The sequence below is a fragment of the Gobius niger genome (genome assembly GCF_951799975.1).
Source record: "Gobius niger genome assembly, chromosome: 21".
Taxonomy (NCBI): domain Eukaryota; kingdom Metazoa; phylum Chordata; class Actinopteri; order Gobiiformes; family Gobiidae; genus Gobius; species Gobius niger.
Genome location: NC_136872.1, coordinates 4,415,476 through 4,434,485, shown reverse-complemented (window position 1 = coordinate 4,434,485; position 19,010 = coordinate 4,415,476). Strand labels below are relative to the sequence as shown.

Sequence of the window (19,010 nt, the reverse complement as noted above, 5' to 3'; positions counted from 1 at the left end):
GCAAAAAGCAGTGAAACAAAAATAAACAGAAAATTGAATATTACAATAACGTTTCTTACTCTTTAAAAAACCACAAGAGGAAAACAAATTTAAACCAAAAACATACAGAGTTGCTATAAGCTCTGTGCTTCCTAATAGAACATTTTATTTACTTTTTATTGTTGCAAGTTGTGTTTTATGCAAAGTGGCAATAATGGTCCTCAAATTGATCTGATCTTTAAACTCATCTTTTCCATTTTTGAAGTGAAAGATATTGACCTAGCAACAGTACATCTTTTTCACACTGTCTATAGCTTGTGCTTTTGTGATGGACTTCCACGGTGCAGGAATATCTGCAGGTTTGGCATTGCATTCTGTAGCAAACTCATTGTTGAACTTTGCCAGCACGTACTTCCAACAATCTGAAGCCTCATAGCTGGAATCTGGCATTATCTTCCAGTCAGGATAGATTTCTCTGTAACGCTTGAACGGATGCCATTCACCTTTTGTGTCATGGCAACTGAACCGTGAGTCACTGTTTACATCTGTTGAACATATGTTGGTGACAAGACTTCCTGACTCGTGATATCTGTATGCATGGAAAGCCTTTGGCCTGTGCAGAGATGCACTATGGTGCTTGTGGTCGCTTGCTCCTGCCTCACAGGGCACGTTACAGAAGGGGCACTGCTGTCCACAGCCAATAAGCTTCCTATAAAGCTCATTGAGAGGGTTTATCCAAAGGCTGGAGAGTTTCATTTCAATGCTTGACTGACTCAGTTTTTTCTTGAGGGTTTGACCCATTTCATCAACACTCTGTATTAACCACTTAACAAACATCTTCTTATCTGCAATGTTGAGGAAAAGCAGTGAATTGAGTGCATTCTGCTCGATGAACAGTTTATTGTCAAAGCCAGTGCAGATGTTTTCAACAAATTCTTTAATGTTTTTGCTTGGTTTTTCTTGGGCTTTGGTAATGGCATTCTTTATGAGTCTGAGACACACATTCACATGCGCTTCCTCAAACTTGGAAATGTGTGAAGAACCTGGGAAGTGTTTCCAGATTCTTTTCCTTATCCAGTCCTTCACATATGCTTCATATTGCCTTGTATATTTCAAATACTCACTGAGTGCATCCTTCTGGAGCAGTTCCTCTAAAACTGCTCTCTGGAAAGACATCCGTTCCTTCAGTTCAGGGGATGTTTGCATTTCAGCAACAATATCTGAACCTAAGAAGCGCTTGATATAGTCTTCAACTGCAGGACCAAGGCACTGCTCAGTGAATTGTACTGCTTTTTTTTGGCACAGATCTTTTTTATAGAATGCATCTTTGAAATCTGCATGAAATTTGGCTTTGTTTTCCAATAGACATCTGTGAGGATCATTGTGGTGAAGAAAGTCATTATGCATTTTCTGAAATCTTCTGGCTGCAATTGCACTGATGTGTTGTTTCAGAGAAACCTCAAACTCAGTGTGCACATGTTGTTCGTTTCTTAGACGATCATCAATAATGCGTAGTATCTCTTCAATGTAAGTATCATGGTAGTTGCTTTGTCCAACAACTTTATTTTCAATGTATCTGTCACATTCATCAATGATCTTGTCCGCTAAACTCTGCAGATGTTTTTTAATGTCCTCAATCCTAAAAAGTTTATACATAAACTCTTTGACGTCCCTCTTGAGACTCTCGGCAGAATATTCATAGCGACCTTTTCCATAGTGTGTCAGGCTTTGTTTGTTTAGAAGCTGATTAGCATGGCCTCCTTTGACTTGCAAGTTTTGTCTTAGACATAAATCCACTTTGTTGAAAATGTCTAAGGGTGTTTGCTTCGTGAAGCTTATTTCTTGCATGATCTTTTTCCACATTTTATCAAACTCCCCATCGAGTTCATGGCCTGTCATCTCCGCCTTTTTCTGCCTGCAGTTGTCGATCAGTTCACACACTTGTCTCTCGATTTGTTCTGTGTTCTCCTTTTTGATTCTTTCAACGTCGGCCATCCCTCTTTTAATGTCAGCTGTGGCAATGATCTGATTTGTTACTGAATTTTTCAATTGTTTTCCGAGGCTTTCAGCGCTCTTTTCAAACTCTGTTCTGTAGCTTTCAACCAGATACACGTGACCTTCTTTTGTTTTGAAGTATGCTTTAAGGTTGTTCAGAAGAGTAGACTCATTTTCGGATAGTTTCTTTTGCATGTCTATTTTTAAACCATTCACAAGTGTTTCAATATCAGATTGAACTTTCCCCATCCCAAAGTTTTTAATTTTTGTTTCGGCATTTGTACTCCAGGTGTACATGGCTTTCTTGAACTCCCATTCCCATTGGTTGTATGCGGTGCACAGTTTTGTGTACGCATCAGCCACGAGGCTGTTTCTAAAACTGAAGATGAAGTTCTCATGCTTCACTGCAGTCCAAAGACTTTCTATCCACTTATGGAACTCCAACACAGTATTGGCAGAAGTGTCACATTTTTCAAGAAGTTGTGTTACATTTTTCTTGAGTTCATAGACGGCTTCACTGTATCCTGCATTGACTGGGGCCATTGGAGGGCTTCCATTCCACAGTCCTGGGATGTACCAGTTTCCAGTGTCAGGATCATAGTCCATCACATCAGTGAAGCTCTTGTACTTCTCCTTTCTCTCCATTTTAGCAGCGGCCTGAGTCATCTCATTTAACTGCTGCAGGAGCAGTTTTCTGTCTCTGAGGTTCTTCTCATGAGCTGAAACATCTGACACGTTCTGGTGGACAAACTGACATTTGGGCTTTTTTCCAATTTCTTTCATTCGGAGAAACGCATGAACAACGATCTGCAGGATGTCTTTCATTTCTGTGGAATTCTCCATTGCAATATTGATTATAGTGATGTCACTCAATCCAACCACAAGAGTTGCTAGTTCATTGTCATGTTCGTAGCTGTTTTCCAGTGTGGCGAGTTCTGGAGACTTGAGGCCCTCAGTGTCAATGATGACTAAGAAGTCACAGTTGAGGCTTGTCTTCATATCTTCATTGACTTTGATGAGTAACATAAAGGCACCTCTGGTGCATCGACCACTGCTCACAGCAAACTGCACTCCAAACATGGTGTTGAGAAGAGTGGACTTCCCTGTGCTCTGAACTCCTAGAACTGTGACCACCAGAATCTTGTTGTTAGGAGACACCAGTTCATTGAGCTGGGCCAGAACATCACTCACCCATCTGAGGGGGATGTTGGAAGCATCTCCATCCACAAGCTCCAGAGGAAAGCCATCAAGCAGTAGTTGTGCACAGAGTTTGGGAAGATGTTGGAACTGTTTACGGGAAAGGTTCCTTTCTGGAAGAGTCAGTGAGGCCTCATAGATTTGACTCATTTCACGAATAAAGTTCTCAGTTCCCAATGAACTGTCTGACAGTTGCTCATCAATTCTTTTGAGCAGCTCTTTGTTGTCAGGTTTTTTAGACATTTCTTTGTACTGTTCTCTGAGGCCCGATAATTTTTTTCTGGACAAATTATCAAGGTTTATCCTCATCCATTTTAGGAAATATAACCTCTCTGTGCTTTGACCTGATAATGAGTTGATGAAACTGACCATTGCTGCAGAAATGTCATAAGAGTTCTGTTTATGGCGAAGGTCTTTTTTGTTACCTCTAAGTTTGGCTTTGTAAACATCTATGTTTTGAGATCCAACCTTTTTAAGTCTAATTTCTTCCTTCTCCAGAGATGTCAGTTTCTTCCATGTCTCTCCTTGTCGTGGCAGCTGCTCCTTTTTGTAACGTGGTATGTCTTCTATTTGCTCAGTGATTGCGTCTGCATTTTGTTTGGCCTTCTGACACTCTGGACGGTCTTCATCAACACGTATTCCTAATTCATGTGCGATGGAAGCCATCTGCTCCAGGCTCATTCTTATTCCCGTGTCTTTAATCACACTTCTCATTGTTTTCTGCACATTCTGAACAAAGTCTGCATCATTCATTGGTTTTGTTTTCAGAAGAATATTGGTGTTTTTCAATTGCAATTGTCCAGCAACCCACTTCAAATCATTCAGACAGAAGTTTTTACTTTTCTGGTCAGCAACAATGAACATCTGTGTCTTGCCTTTGGTGGTTATTAATGGTTTGTTTTTAGAATCCACACAATCCAAAAACACAAAAACTGCTGAGGAAGCTTGACATAAAAAGGCATACTGTGTTTCAAAAGAGGCAATATCACCACGAAGGTTCACTACTGCCACTGGTTCATCAAAAATATCTATGTTCTTGTTTCCACATGGAAGGTACCAGGTAATTTCAGCAAGTCCATTGGAAATGGTTCTTGGACAGTCTCCCCCCTCCATGTTACGATGGACAAAGGTGTCATGGTATTGTTGAGAATTGCTCAGGAGCTTGTTAAGAATCTCAGACTTGGACAAAAAGCTGTCACCAAGTCTCACAAAGGTGATCATTGGAATTTCAGATTGTACAATTGTTTCTTCTTTGAAGCCCTTTGCTTCAGAGAGGGATTTAGGCCTGTATTTTTTGACTATGTCTCTCAGGGCCCAGAGCATCAGGGTGCACTGGTTTGAGTCACAGTTAGGAAGCAGCAGAGGAACAGCAAACTGACACATTGACATTTTGAGAGATAATTCCTGCTGCACAAAACCATCAGAACAAAGAAACAGAGCTGTGATGATGTCATGAAGACTGAGCTTATCTTCAGATATAGAGCTGCCCACTAAAGCATCCAGATCTAATATATCATCATCGTTTAGGTTTTCAGAACAGGATTCACTTAGCAATGACGCTTTTATATTTCTGGCTGTTACATTTACCAACATGAGTTTCTTTATGAAAAACCACACAACATCATTGTTGTCAGGTGGAGTTTCAGCAGTGGCTTTGTGATCGATCTGTAGTAGCCTTTCCAAGGACAGCTTGTGTTTGTAGTACTCCTGCAGGCCAAGTCTCTCCAGCACCGACTGCATCTGCGCTCCTGAAAAAGACAGACATATCGTTAGATTGGATATTTTCTTCAAACTAAATCCAGCTCTTCACACACGCTTTTAATGTGTATAATTGTACTTTTACGCCCTTCAGGAGGACACACAACAACTGTCCAGGGACTACAGATGAAAAATAGCCCTTAGGCTAATTCTGGCATATTTGCATGTATAATGTATATTAATATGCACTGTCCCATCCATCCATCCATCCATTTTCTTCCGCTTTATCCGGGGCCGGGTCGCGGGGGCAGCAGTCTCAGCAGAGATGCCCAAACTTCCCGATCCACACACACCTCCTCCAGCTGTTCTGGGGGGACCCCGAGGCGACACCAGGCCAGCTCGGAGACATAGTCCCACCACCGTGTCCTGGGCCTTCCACGAGGCCTTGTCCCACTAGGACATGCCTGGAACACCTCCCGCGGGAGGCGACCAGGAGGCATCCGAAACAGATGCCCGAGCCACCTCAGCTGGCTCCTTTCGACGTGAAGGAGCAGCGACTCTACTCTGAGCTCCTCCCGGGTAACTGAGCTCCTCACCCGATCTCGGAGGGTGCGCCCAGCCACCCTGCGAAGGAAACTCATTTCGGCCGCTTGTATTCGCGATCTTGTCCTTTCGGTCATTACCCAAATCTCATGACCATAGGTGAGGGTGGGAACGTAGATCGATCGGTAAATCGAGAGCTTTGCCCCCCGACTCAGCTCCCTCTTCACCACGACAGACCGATACAGCGACCGCATCACTGCTGACGCCGCACCGATCCGTCTATCGATCTCACGCTCCATCCGTCCCTCACTCGTGAACAAGACCCCGAGATACTTGAACTCCTCCACTTGAGGCAAGGACTCCCCACCGACCCGCAGAGGGGAAGCCACCTTTTTCCGGTGGAGAACCATGGCCTCGGATTTGGAGGTGCTGATCCTCATCCCGGCCGCTACACACTCGGCTGCAAACCGCCCCAGTGCGTGCTGAAGGTCCTGGTTCGTTGAAGCCATCAGAACAACATCGTCCGCAAACAGCAGAGATGAGACTCTGAGGCTCCCAAACCGGACACCCTCCGGCCCCTGGCTGCGCCTAGAAATTCTGTCCATAAAAGTAATGAACAGAACCGGTGACAAAGGGCAGCCCTGGCGGAGACCAACACGCACCGGGAACAGGTCTGACTTACTGCCGGCAATGCGAACCAAGCTCCTGCTGCGGTCATACAGGGAACGGACAGCCCTTAGCAGAGGGCCCCGGACCCCATACTCCCGGAGCACCCCCCACAGGGCACCACGAGGGACGCGGTCGAACGCTTTCTCCAGATCCACAAAACACATGTGGACTGGTTGGGCGAACTCCCACGAACCCTCGAGTACCCGATGAAGGGTATAGAGTTGGTCCAGTGTGCCACGACCAGGACGAAAACCGCATTGTTCCTCCTGGATCCGAGGTTCAACTATCGGCCGGATCCTCCTCTCCAGCACCCCGGAATAGACCTTACCGGGGAGGCTAAGGAGGGTGATTCCTCTGTAATTGGAACACACCCTCCGATCCCCCTTTTTAAAGAGAGGGACCACCACCCCGGTCTGCCAATCCAGAGGCACTGTCCCCGACCGCCACGCGATGTTGCAGAGACGTGTCAGCCAAGACAGTCCTACAACATCCAGAGACTTAAGGTACTCAGGGCGAATCTCATCCACCCCCGGAGCCTTGCCACCAAGGAGCTTTCTCACCACCTTGGTGACTTCAGCCCCGGTGATGGGCGAGCCCACCCCCGAGTCCTCAGCCTCTGCTTCCTCATTGGAAGACGTGACGACGGGATTGAGGAGGTCCTCGAAGTACTCCTTCCACCGCCCGACGACATCCCCAGTCGAGGTCAGCAGCCCCCCACCCGCACTGTACACAGTGTTGGTGAAGCACTGCTTCCCCCTCCTGAGGCGCCGGATGGTTTGCCAGAATCTCTTCGAGGCCGACCGATAGTCTTCCTCCATGGCCTCCCCGAACTCCTCCCAGACCCGAGTTTTTGCCTCCGCAACCGCACGAGCCGCAGCACGCTTGGCCTGCCGGTACCTCTCAGCTGCCTCAGGAGTCCCACAAGCCAACAAGGCCAGGTAGGACTCCTTCTTCAGCTTGACGGCATCCCTTACTTCCGGGCGCCACCACCGGGTTCGGGGATTGCCGCCGCGACAGGCACCAGAGACCTTACGGCCACAACTACGAGCAGCCGCATCGACAATGGAGGAGGAGAACAGAGTCCACTCTGACTCCATGTCCCCCGCCTCCCCCGGAATCTGGGTGAAGCTCTTCCGGAGGTGGGAGTTGAAGACCCCACTGACAGAGGGATCCACCAGACGTTCCCAGCAGACCCTCACAACACGCTTGGGCCTGCCAGGTCTGACCGGCTTCCTCCCCTGCCAGCGGATCCAGCTCACCACCAGGTGGTGATCGGTTGACAGCTCAGCCCCTCTCTTCACCCGAGTGTCCGAGACACGCGGCCGGAGGTCAGATGACACAACTACAAAGTCGATCATCGACCTCCTGCCTAGGGTGTCCTGGTGCCACGTGCACTTATGGACACCCTTGTGCTCGAACATGGTGTTCGTTATGGACAAACTGTGATTAGCACAGAAGTCCAACAACAGAACACCACTCGGGTTCAGATCGGGGAGGCCGTTCTTCCCAATCACCCCCTCCCAGGTCTCACTGTCGTTACCCACATGGGCGTTGAAGTCCCCCAGCAGAACAATGGAGTCCCCAGTCGGAGCACTATCTAGTACCCCTCCCAGGGACTCCAAGAAGGCCGGGTACTCTGCACCGATGTTGGGCCCGTAGGCCGAAACAACGGTGAGAGACCTGTCCCCGACCCGAAGGCGTAGGGACGCGACCCTCTCGTCCACCGGGGTGAACTCCAACACGTGGCGGCTGAGCTGGGGGGATATGAGCAAACCCACCCCAGCCCGCCGCCTCTCCCCGCGGGCAACTCCAGAAAAATGGAGAGTCCAGCCTCTCTCCAGGAGTTGGGATCCGGAACCCAAGCTGTGCGTGGAGGTGAGCCCGACTATATCTAGTCGGTATCTCTCCACCTCCCGCACAAGCTCAGGCTCCTTCCCCCCCAGCGAGGTGACGTTCCATGTCCCGAACGCCAGAAGCTGTGCATGTGGACCAGGTCGTCGAGGCACCCGGCCTCGACTGCCACCCAGTCCTCTCCGCACCCGACCCCTACGGATCCCTCTGCGGGTGGTGGGTCCACAGGAGGGCGGGCCCACGTCGTCCCTTCGGGCTGGGCCCGGCCGGGCCCCGTGGGCAGAGACCCGGCCACCAGACGCTCGCGTTCGGGCCCCAACCCCAGGTCTGGCTCCAGGGTGGGGCCCCGGCTGCGCCATGCCGGGCGACGTCACGGTCCTTGTATAGTGTACGTCCATGGGGGTCTTTTGAACTGCTCTTCGTCTGACCCGTCACCTCGGACCTGTTTGCCATGGGAGACCCTACCAGGGGCATAAAGCCCCAGACAACATAGCTCCTCGGATCATTCGGGCGCTCAAACAACCCCACCACGTTAAGGTAGCAGTTCATGGGGTTGTAGCAGTTCATGGGGTTGCACTGTCCCTATAATAAATAAATAAATAAATAAATAAATAAATAAATAAATAAATAAATAAATAAATAAAATACTTATCATGCTATTCTTATGCCATATTATTTCCTTGTGAAATGTGTGATGAGTGAGCACCTTCATCCTGTGGCCATGATAATCATTTGTGCAGAGCCAACGCGTCCACAGGAGCGAGAAAATAAAACACTTCCTAACATTTTTCTTCATCTCTTGTCTCTTGTCGTCACATGTCTTTTTGATATTTTACAGTTTTTAACTGGAGTTGATTTTTATTTTTTTTCTACTTAAGTTTTTGGGCCCCCCCTTGCATGAATTCTCCCAGTATTTGTGAGTTCACACACAAACACGAGCATCCATCATGTCCTGCTCCCCAGGAGCTGATAGAATCTGCACCAACAGTGGTTTGGACTAAATGGATGCTAATCAACAATATGGCGACAACAGAAAATGAGTGCTGCTGCATACTTTAAAACAAACTGAACACTTTTCAAAAGTTAACATCATGGATTTGCAGTGTGCTTGATCCAATCAGCAGCAAAAGCTGCACAACGACTCAAACTGGAGTGATCCCAGATTGATGATGTAATATCAATCTCCAACAGGGACTGGAGTTGAAAATTAGCACTAGCTATAAACTCTTTTTGCATCGCATCAGCTACAAGCTTGTTTTGTACTATGTCGAACTGCATGTCCTGCAAATACATGAATAAATAAATACAAATCTGTCTGTTGCCAGGTCACATTAAACATAGAGACTAACCCGTCTCTTCAGTATTTTATCCTATGGTCTTTGGTCCTGTGAAGTTACAATTGTCCAATATCATACTGTAAATGTACGTACAGAGATATATTTGCCCAGAGGTTCAGGTTATAAATTGGAAAATATTTTTCACAACACTTTAACATTTTTCTATAAAACATAGTAAAGTACAAGTGTATTGCTCTGTTGGACCAGTGGTTTTACTCCTGAGCTATAATGTTGTTAATTCATCTCACTGTGTAAAATACTCAAATTGTTGTAATGTTACTTTTAAAACACAAGTATTTATATTTTCAAAACAGGCTTGTTTCTGTTGTGTTTTTTCTTTGCCCCAGAGTGTGCTCCCTGTCGGCATGCATATAGTTTCACTTTTACAGCTGGTTTCAGTGACGGCCTTGTGCACACACTGAGGGGAAGTCCAAAGTAATTTCTCAGATAACTAGTACTCAGAGTTCATGTATTTGACAAGTGTTATTCTTTTACATTCTCTTTTGGTGGAAGAGAGTAAGTAAGTAATGAAATAGTGTTTAGGTGTCAGTCCTGACCTGTGGGTCAACCTGACCCACATGTCAGGGGCATCATTTGATCGACTCCTTTAACAGAAACACAAACTCTCGTGGGGTTTGAAATCTTTTCTTCATAAACATAAACAACATAAACTAATTTATATTACTATAACTAAATCATAGAATATCAATGTGCAGGTTTATGAATAAGGGACGGGTTGGTTTAGTTTTGATTTATAGGCATTTGATTTATATCTCAACATTCATTGTTTTTATTGCTTTTGTTAAAGGGGGGGTATTATGCAAAATCAACTTTTTCAAGCTTTCCATCATGTTATTATGTCATTCCGTCATTAAAAACATGCCTGAAGTGTTGCCTTGGTACATTCACGTATTTTTGAGTAATCTGTAAAAACTCTGATGGCGGCCATTTTAGGGATAGGTTTGCCTGAGTCCTCCTAGGAACGCCCCCACCTCCTGGAGACGCCTCCGAGCTTTCGTCACCAGCCGAGTAACCAACCACTGCTCCTCAGCAGAACCGCCTCCCCACTGATGCCACAGACAGCGTGTGGAGGGGGCGTGTCGGAAAGGCTCAGAGGTTCTTAAAGAGACAGAGGCCTATTTCAAGACATTCACTACAGCCATTTTGAGAGAGACATTTTATACAAGGCAGTTATTCTAATTCACTGCATTTACAGACCAACAGCAGGTTTGGTCATCATTGTAGTGTGATATAGACTGGTGCTGTGTGATTGAAAAAAGCAGAATACCCCCTCTTTAATTCAATTTTGATATTATTAATCTGTGACTTCCAACTTAGATCATGATCAATTATAACTCCTACAAATGTGTTCTCATGAACTAATGGCATTTTATTGAAATTAGTTTTACTTTACTATACTCTCAATGTTTTCATTCGATAAAATCATTCTGTTTTCTTTATATTTAAAGACAAATATATATTAAAGCAGACTTTGAGCTGCTGTAGCTCTCTCTCTCTCTCTCTCTGCTATTTCTAGGAGCTGGTTTAGATCTTCACCAGAGCTGTACAGGTTGGGATCATCAGCAAACAAAACATCATTTAAATGTCTGAAACATTACAGAGATCATTTACTTAGATAAGAAATAATTTATGTCCAAGAATTGATCCTTGTGGAATTCCATGTATATCATCTCTGTATTATGTTTATAAAATAAGACGGTCTTATGATGTTATGTTGTGTGAGATCACAGCTGCTTTGGTTAAAAAAGTACAATTAAAAGTACAGTAGATTCTATGGAAAATTAATTAAATAAATTGTCTTGTTTTAATTTTTCATACAATCTTGTTTTAATTACAAGGTCTTAAGCTCATGAATGACGGCACTTCAGACCCGAAGTAACACCTTTGTCAGTGACAGTGCATTTTAGAGGCAGTTGTGGTGAACAGGTCTGAGCTCATTCTACACATTAAGACATGGCTTGAACAAGTGGGGGAGGAAAATACTTCATTTTAACATTTTTAAACTCTGTAAGGAAACATGCAAAAAATATATAATATATTTCTTGCATTTTTTGTGTGGATCACAGTTAATTTTGGCTTTGCACCAGTGGGCCACCGTACAATCCTCAAACTACTGTTCAGATGGGACTTTCCTCTGCCTGAGACAATGTTTAAATCAGGGTGTGGTTGATGTTTATCTCTGTGCACGGTGGAGAAAAACATGAGTGCGGACACGAGAGGAAATGATATGTGTGTGTGCTGGGTGTGTATCTGCACAGACCCGGGTCGACCTACTGTCTGCTCAGAGTTATGTGTGGCAAAGTGGAGATCAGATTCAGCTTGTCGGCCTAACAGCATGTCAACCTGTTACTTGCCGTTACTTGCAAATGCAATGTAAGTTGTGTTTCACTCTCACAGATGCTACACATGCTAGAAACTAAAAGGTCTTGGCTTTCAAATGAGACGTCACACTGGCATAGCGGCTGTAAGCTCTCCAGTGAATACGCTTTGAGATTTAGATATGCACAATTGGAGAAAATAAGTCTAAGACAGCAGGTAACAGGTTCAGATGGAGTGAGTGACTGGGAAAACTGCCAATATTGGAGAGTTTCTTCCTCTTACCTTTTGTACTTGTGGTAGCAGCATCATTTCCTGTTGCACTCTCTTCTCCATCCGCGCTGTACAAGTCAACACTGTTGTCCTTGATACAAAACAGAGAATACAAGATAATGAAAGAGTTTGTCCATGAACTAGAGAGCATCTTGTTCTAAATGTGTAACATACCTCCATTGTTGTTGCGACCCGAGTGTATGACCACAAGAAGACAGCTTTTTCAAACGCCTCCTCCCTAATGACAAAAACATTCATTAAACTTCAGTCCGAACTGCTTTTGGATACACATTCATGCATTTGTTCTTAGCCTCACTGTTGTTGCAATGTATGGTGCCTGCATACCTTTCTGGCCTTATATTATACCGAGGGCTGTTTGATTGAAAGCATGCAAAAGTCAAACTAAAACACTTGTGTTCTGCTGAAGCCTCTTACCTTCATTGCAGAGAGTCCGAGAGCGCTGCAGTCGACACAGTGGACCTCCGCTGTGGAATGTGCAGCGGAAAGCACCACAGACCCTTTTATAGAGCGGCAGCACTTTCACTTTCACATCCCATATATGGACGTTTGGAGCCATGTGGTTTACAGGAAAGAGTGGGCTTGACTAGACCCTCTCTCTACAACTTAGCATCGTTTAGAACAAGACTTTTTGAATATCACTATGACTCGTTCTAGTAAGACTTAAACATAAATCATGAATCACAATCTCTGGACTCATCCAAAAGATGAATGTTTAGCAGCACACATGCCTTATAGTAGTTAGAATTGCTCAAAGTCAAATAATTATAATTTAAGGGTGCATTTTGCTACATTTTTGTGTAGATAAAAAAAGAAGAAGAAGAAAGGTCACTGAAAGGTCACATACAAAACCAATGTGACCTTCCAGTGACCCAGAAGCTGCTTGGGTGGTTAGCATAGTGCCTTTCCTTTCCATCCGGTGGCCCCTTAAACATAGCGTCATAGTAATCATATCAACCCTTGCTTTCATGCTGAGACTGTTCCTACAAATGCGTATATTTTGTTGAATCCCAGACCCACAAAATGCAGAAGGTTGTTGTTGGTTTTTTTTGCACTTTTTGTACTGTTTTTAGCTAATAGTTAGTCTAATTAGTTAGTGTGTGGAAAATGTATGCTAACAGCTGCAAACATGGCGGATCTCCATGGCAACTGTGGATTTTCCCGAACCAGTGTGCGAAATACGGGCGGGTGCGGGGGGGTCTGACCCCCCTGATTAACCCATCAGACCCCTGGGGTCCGTGGTAAGCTAAAGCAATTGTAACAACGCACAACATTGCAAAGGCTCTGCTGAGAAAATTGATGTCTGTATTGCGCAACAATTCAGAGATGGGGACCCCCCCCGAATATCGACGGGTGTTTCGCACACTGTCCCGAACTCTATACTTTTTAGTGTTTCTGGTAGGTTATAACTGCTGATTGGACCGTCTTCATGGTTACGTAGTTCATTCAGCAAAACATACCTACCTACCTAGTGATATGGAGCCTGGGGCGTCATGGCGGCCACCAGGATGGAGCTATGCTAACCGCCCATACAGCCCCCGGGTCCCTGAAAGGTCAAATATGTAAGGATTAAACGAGGAGCCGCATTAGACGGTTATAATGCACGACGTGGAGTCGAGAACACCACGACACAGTGTTGTTCCTCCTGCATTATAACGTCTAACGCGGCTCCTCGTTGTTTAATCCGCTTATACCAGGGTCCCACAAACGTAACATTTATATAAATATTTGTTTCATTTACTAAAGTCACTAAATATGCCAGACCACCGGGACTATTTTATGTGGGTTATTAGCCGGTCACTGAAGGCTCGTCTCAGAGCGAGTCATTCTCCGCAGCTATTACGAGGATCTCAGTCAGGCTCAACGACACAACATCAGCACAGAATCACAACACAACAGGACTAACCCGGAAACACTTTTCCCTGGAAGTAAACACCGATGTGCGGCACTCGTGGGCAGGAGTTATTTCACTTTTACGCTGTTTAACCTGAAGCTAGCTAGCTAGCTCAACCAGCTCAACTGTTTATGGAAACAGCTGCGGTGGAGTCGCTCACACCTGGGCCCCCCCAACTGAAACTTTTATGTTTGACTTTACTAATCCAGACAAATATGCTTCAATGCAGGATCATTTTATGTACGCCTGAAAATGATGAATAGCCTTAACCGTTTTCAATAGAAATGGAAAGCTCATATGTTATTAACAGTAGCTAACCTAGCTGCTCACTCTCCTCTACAAACATTTATCAAACATTTTGTTTTGGCCAAAAACGTTGAAATTAACACAAAATTAATTGTAATTTGTTTTTCATATAAAATTGCATAATGCATGTTTAAATTTCATATATTTTTTAAATTGGTGTTCATTTACAATCACTTATTTCTTTGCTACTATATTAGCTCTCGGGCCTCAGGTTAATTGGGTGGAAAAAGTTATTTGACATGAAATTGGCTTTTTGAATTAGAATGGAAACGAATTTGCTACATAAATTCATCTGTGGCCCCTGTTACAGACCCACAACACTTTCACGTCCCATATATGGACAATATGGACGTTTGTAGACACGTGATTTTCTGGAAAGAGAGACTCGCCCTCCGCAGCTGAGAATAGATTTCCTGTCGCACACGGGGTCTCATTGGTTCACTCGGCTCATTCTCAACTATCATGAAGAAAACAACTATAACACAAGGATCAAGAGTCTAGATCCAAGTCCTGTTGTCAAGTAGCCAATAGATGCAATAGCCTATCAGGAGTCCACTTTACACGACTTATGTAATGTTTCTTTGCTCATAAACAAAGTGACAAAGTGTCGCCATGGCGACGTGAAAACAGGAAGTGACCTCCCTCTCTCCTGGTGCAGCTGAATTGTTTGCCTTTTTCAGTGAATTGTTTGCCTTTTTCAGTGAACCACGTTGTTTTTCTGGATACTTTTGTACGTCTTTACCGTGTTTTTGTGGAGGTTTGGTGGATTTGTTTACTTTGAGAGTCCAAAATGGTCCTGAAGAAAGCAGCTTTTTGAAGGTAAACAAACTGCTAGCTTATCAGCTAAACCCATTTGAGATCTACAAACATCTTCTTCTGAGACACTGAACAGTGAAGAGGCACCAAGAGCCCCCACACCTGCAGCACGGAGGAGGCGTCACAAGAGGAGCTACAGGAAACAACAAAAGGGACCAACGAGGAGATGGTGATAGACTGTGGAGGGAGCTGACCAGTGCAGGACACCACGCTCTGAGACGGGGACAAGCCCAGGAGGCGGTGCACCGTTTCAGATGATCAGAGGAGACAGAGGGCAGTTTCTCCATCCTCCAAGGTCATGCGGGTGGAGTGGCTGAAGGACAACGAGATCATGGACCCGGCCGAGGACAGGAACTTCTACATCACCGTGGACACAACCTGATCATCAAGCAGGCGCGTCTGTCCCACACGGCCAACTACACCTGTGTGGCCAAGAACATCGTGGCCAAGCGCAAGAGCTCCACCGCCGTGGTCATCGTCTACGGATTTCCCATCAACCAGTGCTCCTCCTGTGACCAAAACAGTGAAGATGGCGGCCGCGACACAACCATCTTTCACCAAAGAAAAAAAAGAGTGGAAAAAGAGTGGAAAAAGAGTGGTGCACACTGAATGGGTGCTGCTGCCGGATGCTCTCTCATCGAATGCAATTTCTCCATCTGTGAGATCAATAAAGTATCATCTTATCTCATCTTAAACAAGGTCTATGCTGGCCTTGTTAGATATGAGAGCAATGTGAACCTCACATGATCTTCACAGAACACAATACTTGACACATTGATATTGGTAAATGTTGCTACAAACATTTGTATTATACATTTGCAAACCCAAAAGGATCTATACCCTTTTATTAACAAGTTGCAGTGAATGTTGTTGTAACCTAGATCTGTGAGCATCTTGAACACATCCTGTTGCCGCATAGAATTACGTTAAAAAGTATAAAAAGATTGTAGCCACCAGATACTAAGTAGAGTAGTAGATACCTACTAATATTCACTTGCAATATAAATGTGTGAATTGTGAATTGTAGAAGCTTTTTTTTTTAAAGTTTAATATGTAACTTATGATTCCTTAGTCCAAAGCTGTTATCTGCTTGTAACCCTCTGGCAGAAGCTGTTTCATTGTCACGAGATACGGAAACAAAAGCTGCATTCATAAACAGGTCATAAAGTGGAGTCACTGTTTTTTTCTACAACACGCTCAAAGTGATCCTAATGTCAATCTGAGCTTGTGTTCAGAGTCGGACTGATCCTCTGCTGGATCAAATGATGAATGAGGCAGTTTAAAGGGACTACAGGGAGTTTAAAAATGTTAAAATGATGTATTCTCCTCCCCCTACATGTTCCAGCCATGTCCTAATGTGTAGAATGAGCTCAGACCTGTTCACGACACCTGCCTCTAAAATCCTGCGCTGTCACTCAAAAAGGTGTCACTTCGGGTACGAAGTGCCGCCATGCACGAGCTTAGTATAGAAGGTGCAGTTACACATATGACCTGAGGTAGCAGTAGTGAAAAACTTGCATCCAGCCCCTTTAAATAATACTACAAACAATAGCAGCCATTTAAAAGGGTTTAATTGGGGGATCAGTTGTTGTGAAGGTGTCAGGACGAAGAAAAATAGCAAACAAGATTTTGATTTTGAAGATACAACAATGATTATATGTTATAGTGTGGTTCCCAACAGTTAAGCTAAGAATTCATCAACACTGCAGATAATTCATCATATCATAAACTTGTGCTCGTGACTATGTTGCAGGAGCTCTCTGATTTAAAAAAAAAATGTAAATCAAGTATAAAAACTGCAACGTCCATGCTTTTTGTGACAAGATCACATTAAGAATCATCAAAATAAACAGATAAGAACAGCCGCAATAGATTTATTTTTATGTAGGTGCGGAACTCCATTCTCCTGTAGACGCAGATCAATCTCGATATTTGTCCAAACTGTTTCCGCTGTAGTATTTCATCTTTCAGACTGTAGAGCACTGTGTGCTGATGTCAGACTTCTCCGGAGGTCCCTCGGCGGGACAGACTCTTATCTCTTTAGTTTTAGCGTCAGCGGCCGGTCCGATCTCAAAGTACGGATGCAGTTTTTGTGTGAACGTGTGTTTGTGAGTGTGCAGGTGAGTCATGTGATCTGCATCGTAAAAAGACAGTGTTCCTTTGTCGTAGTCCAGCTGTACTCGGATCCGCTCAGGAGACCGTCTCACATGCACCACTTTATTACCACCGTTTGTGTATTTGCCATCTTTGTGCCATAAACACCAGATTCCATATGTGGGTGTAGCGTAAAGCTCTCCTGATCTGTCCACTGACTCTGTGGCCACGCCGATGTCCCATCGAGGGTAGTCCCCCACCTCCACGTCCCACTGGTGTGTGCCAGCGCTGAGGCCCTGTGAGCCCAGCACCATGGTGTATTTGGTGAACCTCTCTGGGTTTAGAGGAAGCTGCTGCTGAAAGTCTGCACGCCTGACCACGCTCATATCCTCAGACACATGCAGCCATCGGGAAGCACTGTTAGGGTCCAGAAGTACAGGACTGGAGGTCACCAGGCTCCTCATGTCCCTCCACACTCTGAAGCCCAGGTTACCCAGGACTTTGGCCTGGTCTATGAGCAGTCCTGCTTTGGGCCGTAGGCAGGGTGGGGCGCTCTCAGGGGGACAGGAGTGTGTCTCTGAGTGCAGTCGCTGCTCCAGGTGTTGGATGCTGTTGGTCAGAGAGGTGAGCTGCTCTCTGATTCTCTGCAGCTCTGGGCCCATGCTCTGAGCCTGTCTGTCCTGCTCCGCTCTCAGGCTGGACAAGGCCTTGTTTTCCTCCTCCCTGAGGAACTGCTGCAGCCGCTCAAACAGCGCTCTGACCTGATGCTCGCAGTACTGCGCCTGCTCGTCTGCGTGGTGCTTTATGTGCTCGTAGCTTTTCTCCAGCTCTTCATAGCTCTGTCTCTGTAAGGTGAGGGAGAGCAGCTGTGATCGCAGCATCTCCTTCAACTCTCTCTCCGCCTCTTCTCCAGACACCACCGTGTGCTGAGTGTGCCTGGAGATCTCACAGACTGGACAGAAAGCCTGCGTCTCGTCTTTGCAGAAGAGAGGGGGCACCTCTGGGTGCTCGCCGCACACTGGATCTTGGTGCACTGTTGCATCTTGCTTCTGCCTGATTGAGATACTAAGATTTTTGAGTGCAAAGTTTACATCTGGATGATCTTTAGAAGACTTCCTCCGACAGACAGGGCAGTTCCTGGTCTGGTTCTGGTCCCAGTAGTTTTGCAGGCAGCTGGAGCAGAAGTTGTGGTGGCAGCACAGAGACACAGGCTCAGTGAATATGTCCAAACACACAGCACAGGTCAGAAAGTCCTTAAAATCCACCTCCGCCATTTCACTCCCTCTTGGTCCGAGCTGTTGTGGAGACTGTGTGGGCTGGAATGGCTTCTGCTCTTCCGTAGTTTAGCACTAAGTCACGTGATTGACTTCAGATGCCAAGGTTCAAAGTTCCACATAAACTTGATAAGGCCCGGTGTCAAACATGCAGAGACAACCGTTTTTTTTTTTCATTTGTGTCATAAAAGTAAGTGGATGTCTTGTGTTGTGGAAAGAAATGTACTTCACCTCAGGAGCGAGCCCAAGTCTAAGACATTTGATGGTCGATGTTTTGCACAAGCTCAGCGGAAAAGAGTGGATCTGGCTTTTGGAACCACTTGCTAATTCTTACAGAGAAAATGCACACACATCTTCCATGTGATTTGTGGTTTGTTGTTGCCAGTTGCTCACAGTCTTCCTTTGACACAAACAAACTCATGATTCCCATAAACCAGTCGGGCCAGTACAGCCTATTCTTGCAAAAACATATTTATGATGCACAGCTCTGTTGCTCAAGACATAGAGCAAAAATGTAAAACTCGGCTCTCACTGCCAAAGCTCACACTCTGCCAAACTAAAGGGTGTGTTCAATCAATCATTCATGAATTTCAAACATCTTCTTGTTTGCTGAGAGCTTGTAAACTCCGTATGATAGTGTGCTGTGGTGTTGCCCAGCATGCAGCAATGTACTGTAGTACAGTCCCGATCAAAAGTGTGAGCCCAGTTCAAAAATGGTAATGGTATTTC

At 45.2% G+C, this 19,010-nt stretch overlaps 2 protein-coding genes across 2 annotated transcripts; both read right to left on the bottom strand.

Moving 5' to 3' along the window:
• Window positions 1–235: 235 nt before the first annotated feature.
• On the bottom strand, window positions 236–11,966 carry LOC306980258 (up-regulator of cell proliferation-like). Its single transcript, XM_079579568.1, has 2 exons — window positions 11,892–11,966; window positions 236–4,919 (listed from the first exon to the last, which is right to left on the bottom strand). The coding sequence occupies exon 2, from the start codon at window positions 4,909–4,911 to the stop codon at window positions 259–261; it is 4,653 nt and encodes a 1,550-aa protein (XP_079435694.1). The 5' UTR covers window positions 4,912–4,919; window positions 11,892–11,966; the 3' UTR covers window positions 236–258.
• A 4,914-nt stretch (window positions 11,967–16,880) lies between these two features.
• On the bottom strand, window positions 16,881–18,281 carry LOC306980723 (nuclear factor 7, ovary-like; the record flags this gene model as incomplete). Its single annotated transcript, XM_079580152.1, has 1 exon — window positions 16,881–18,281. The coding sequence occupies one exon, from the start codon at window positions 18,279–18,281 to the stop codon at window positions 16,881–16,883; it is 1,401 nt and encodes a 466-aa protein (XP_079436278.1).
• Window positions 18,282–19,010: the final 729 nt, after the last annotated feature.

Excerpts from the sequence above, each read along its gene's own strand:
- LOC306980258 (XM_079579568.1), bottom strand. The coding sequence starts at position 4,911 with ATGCAGTCGGTGCTGGAGAGACTTGGCCTGCAGGAGTACTACAAACAC.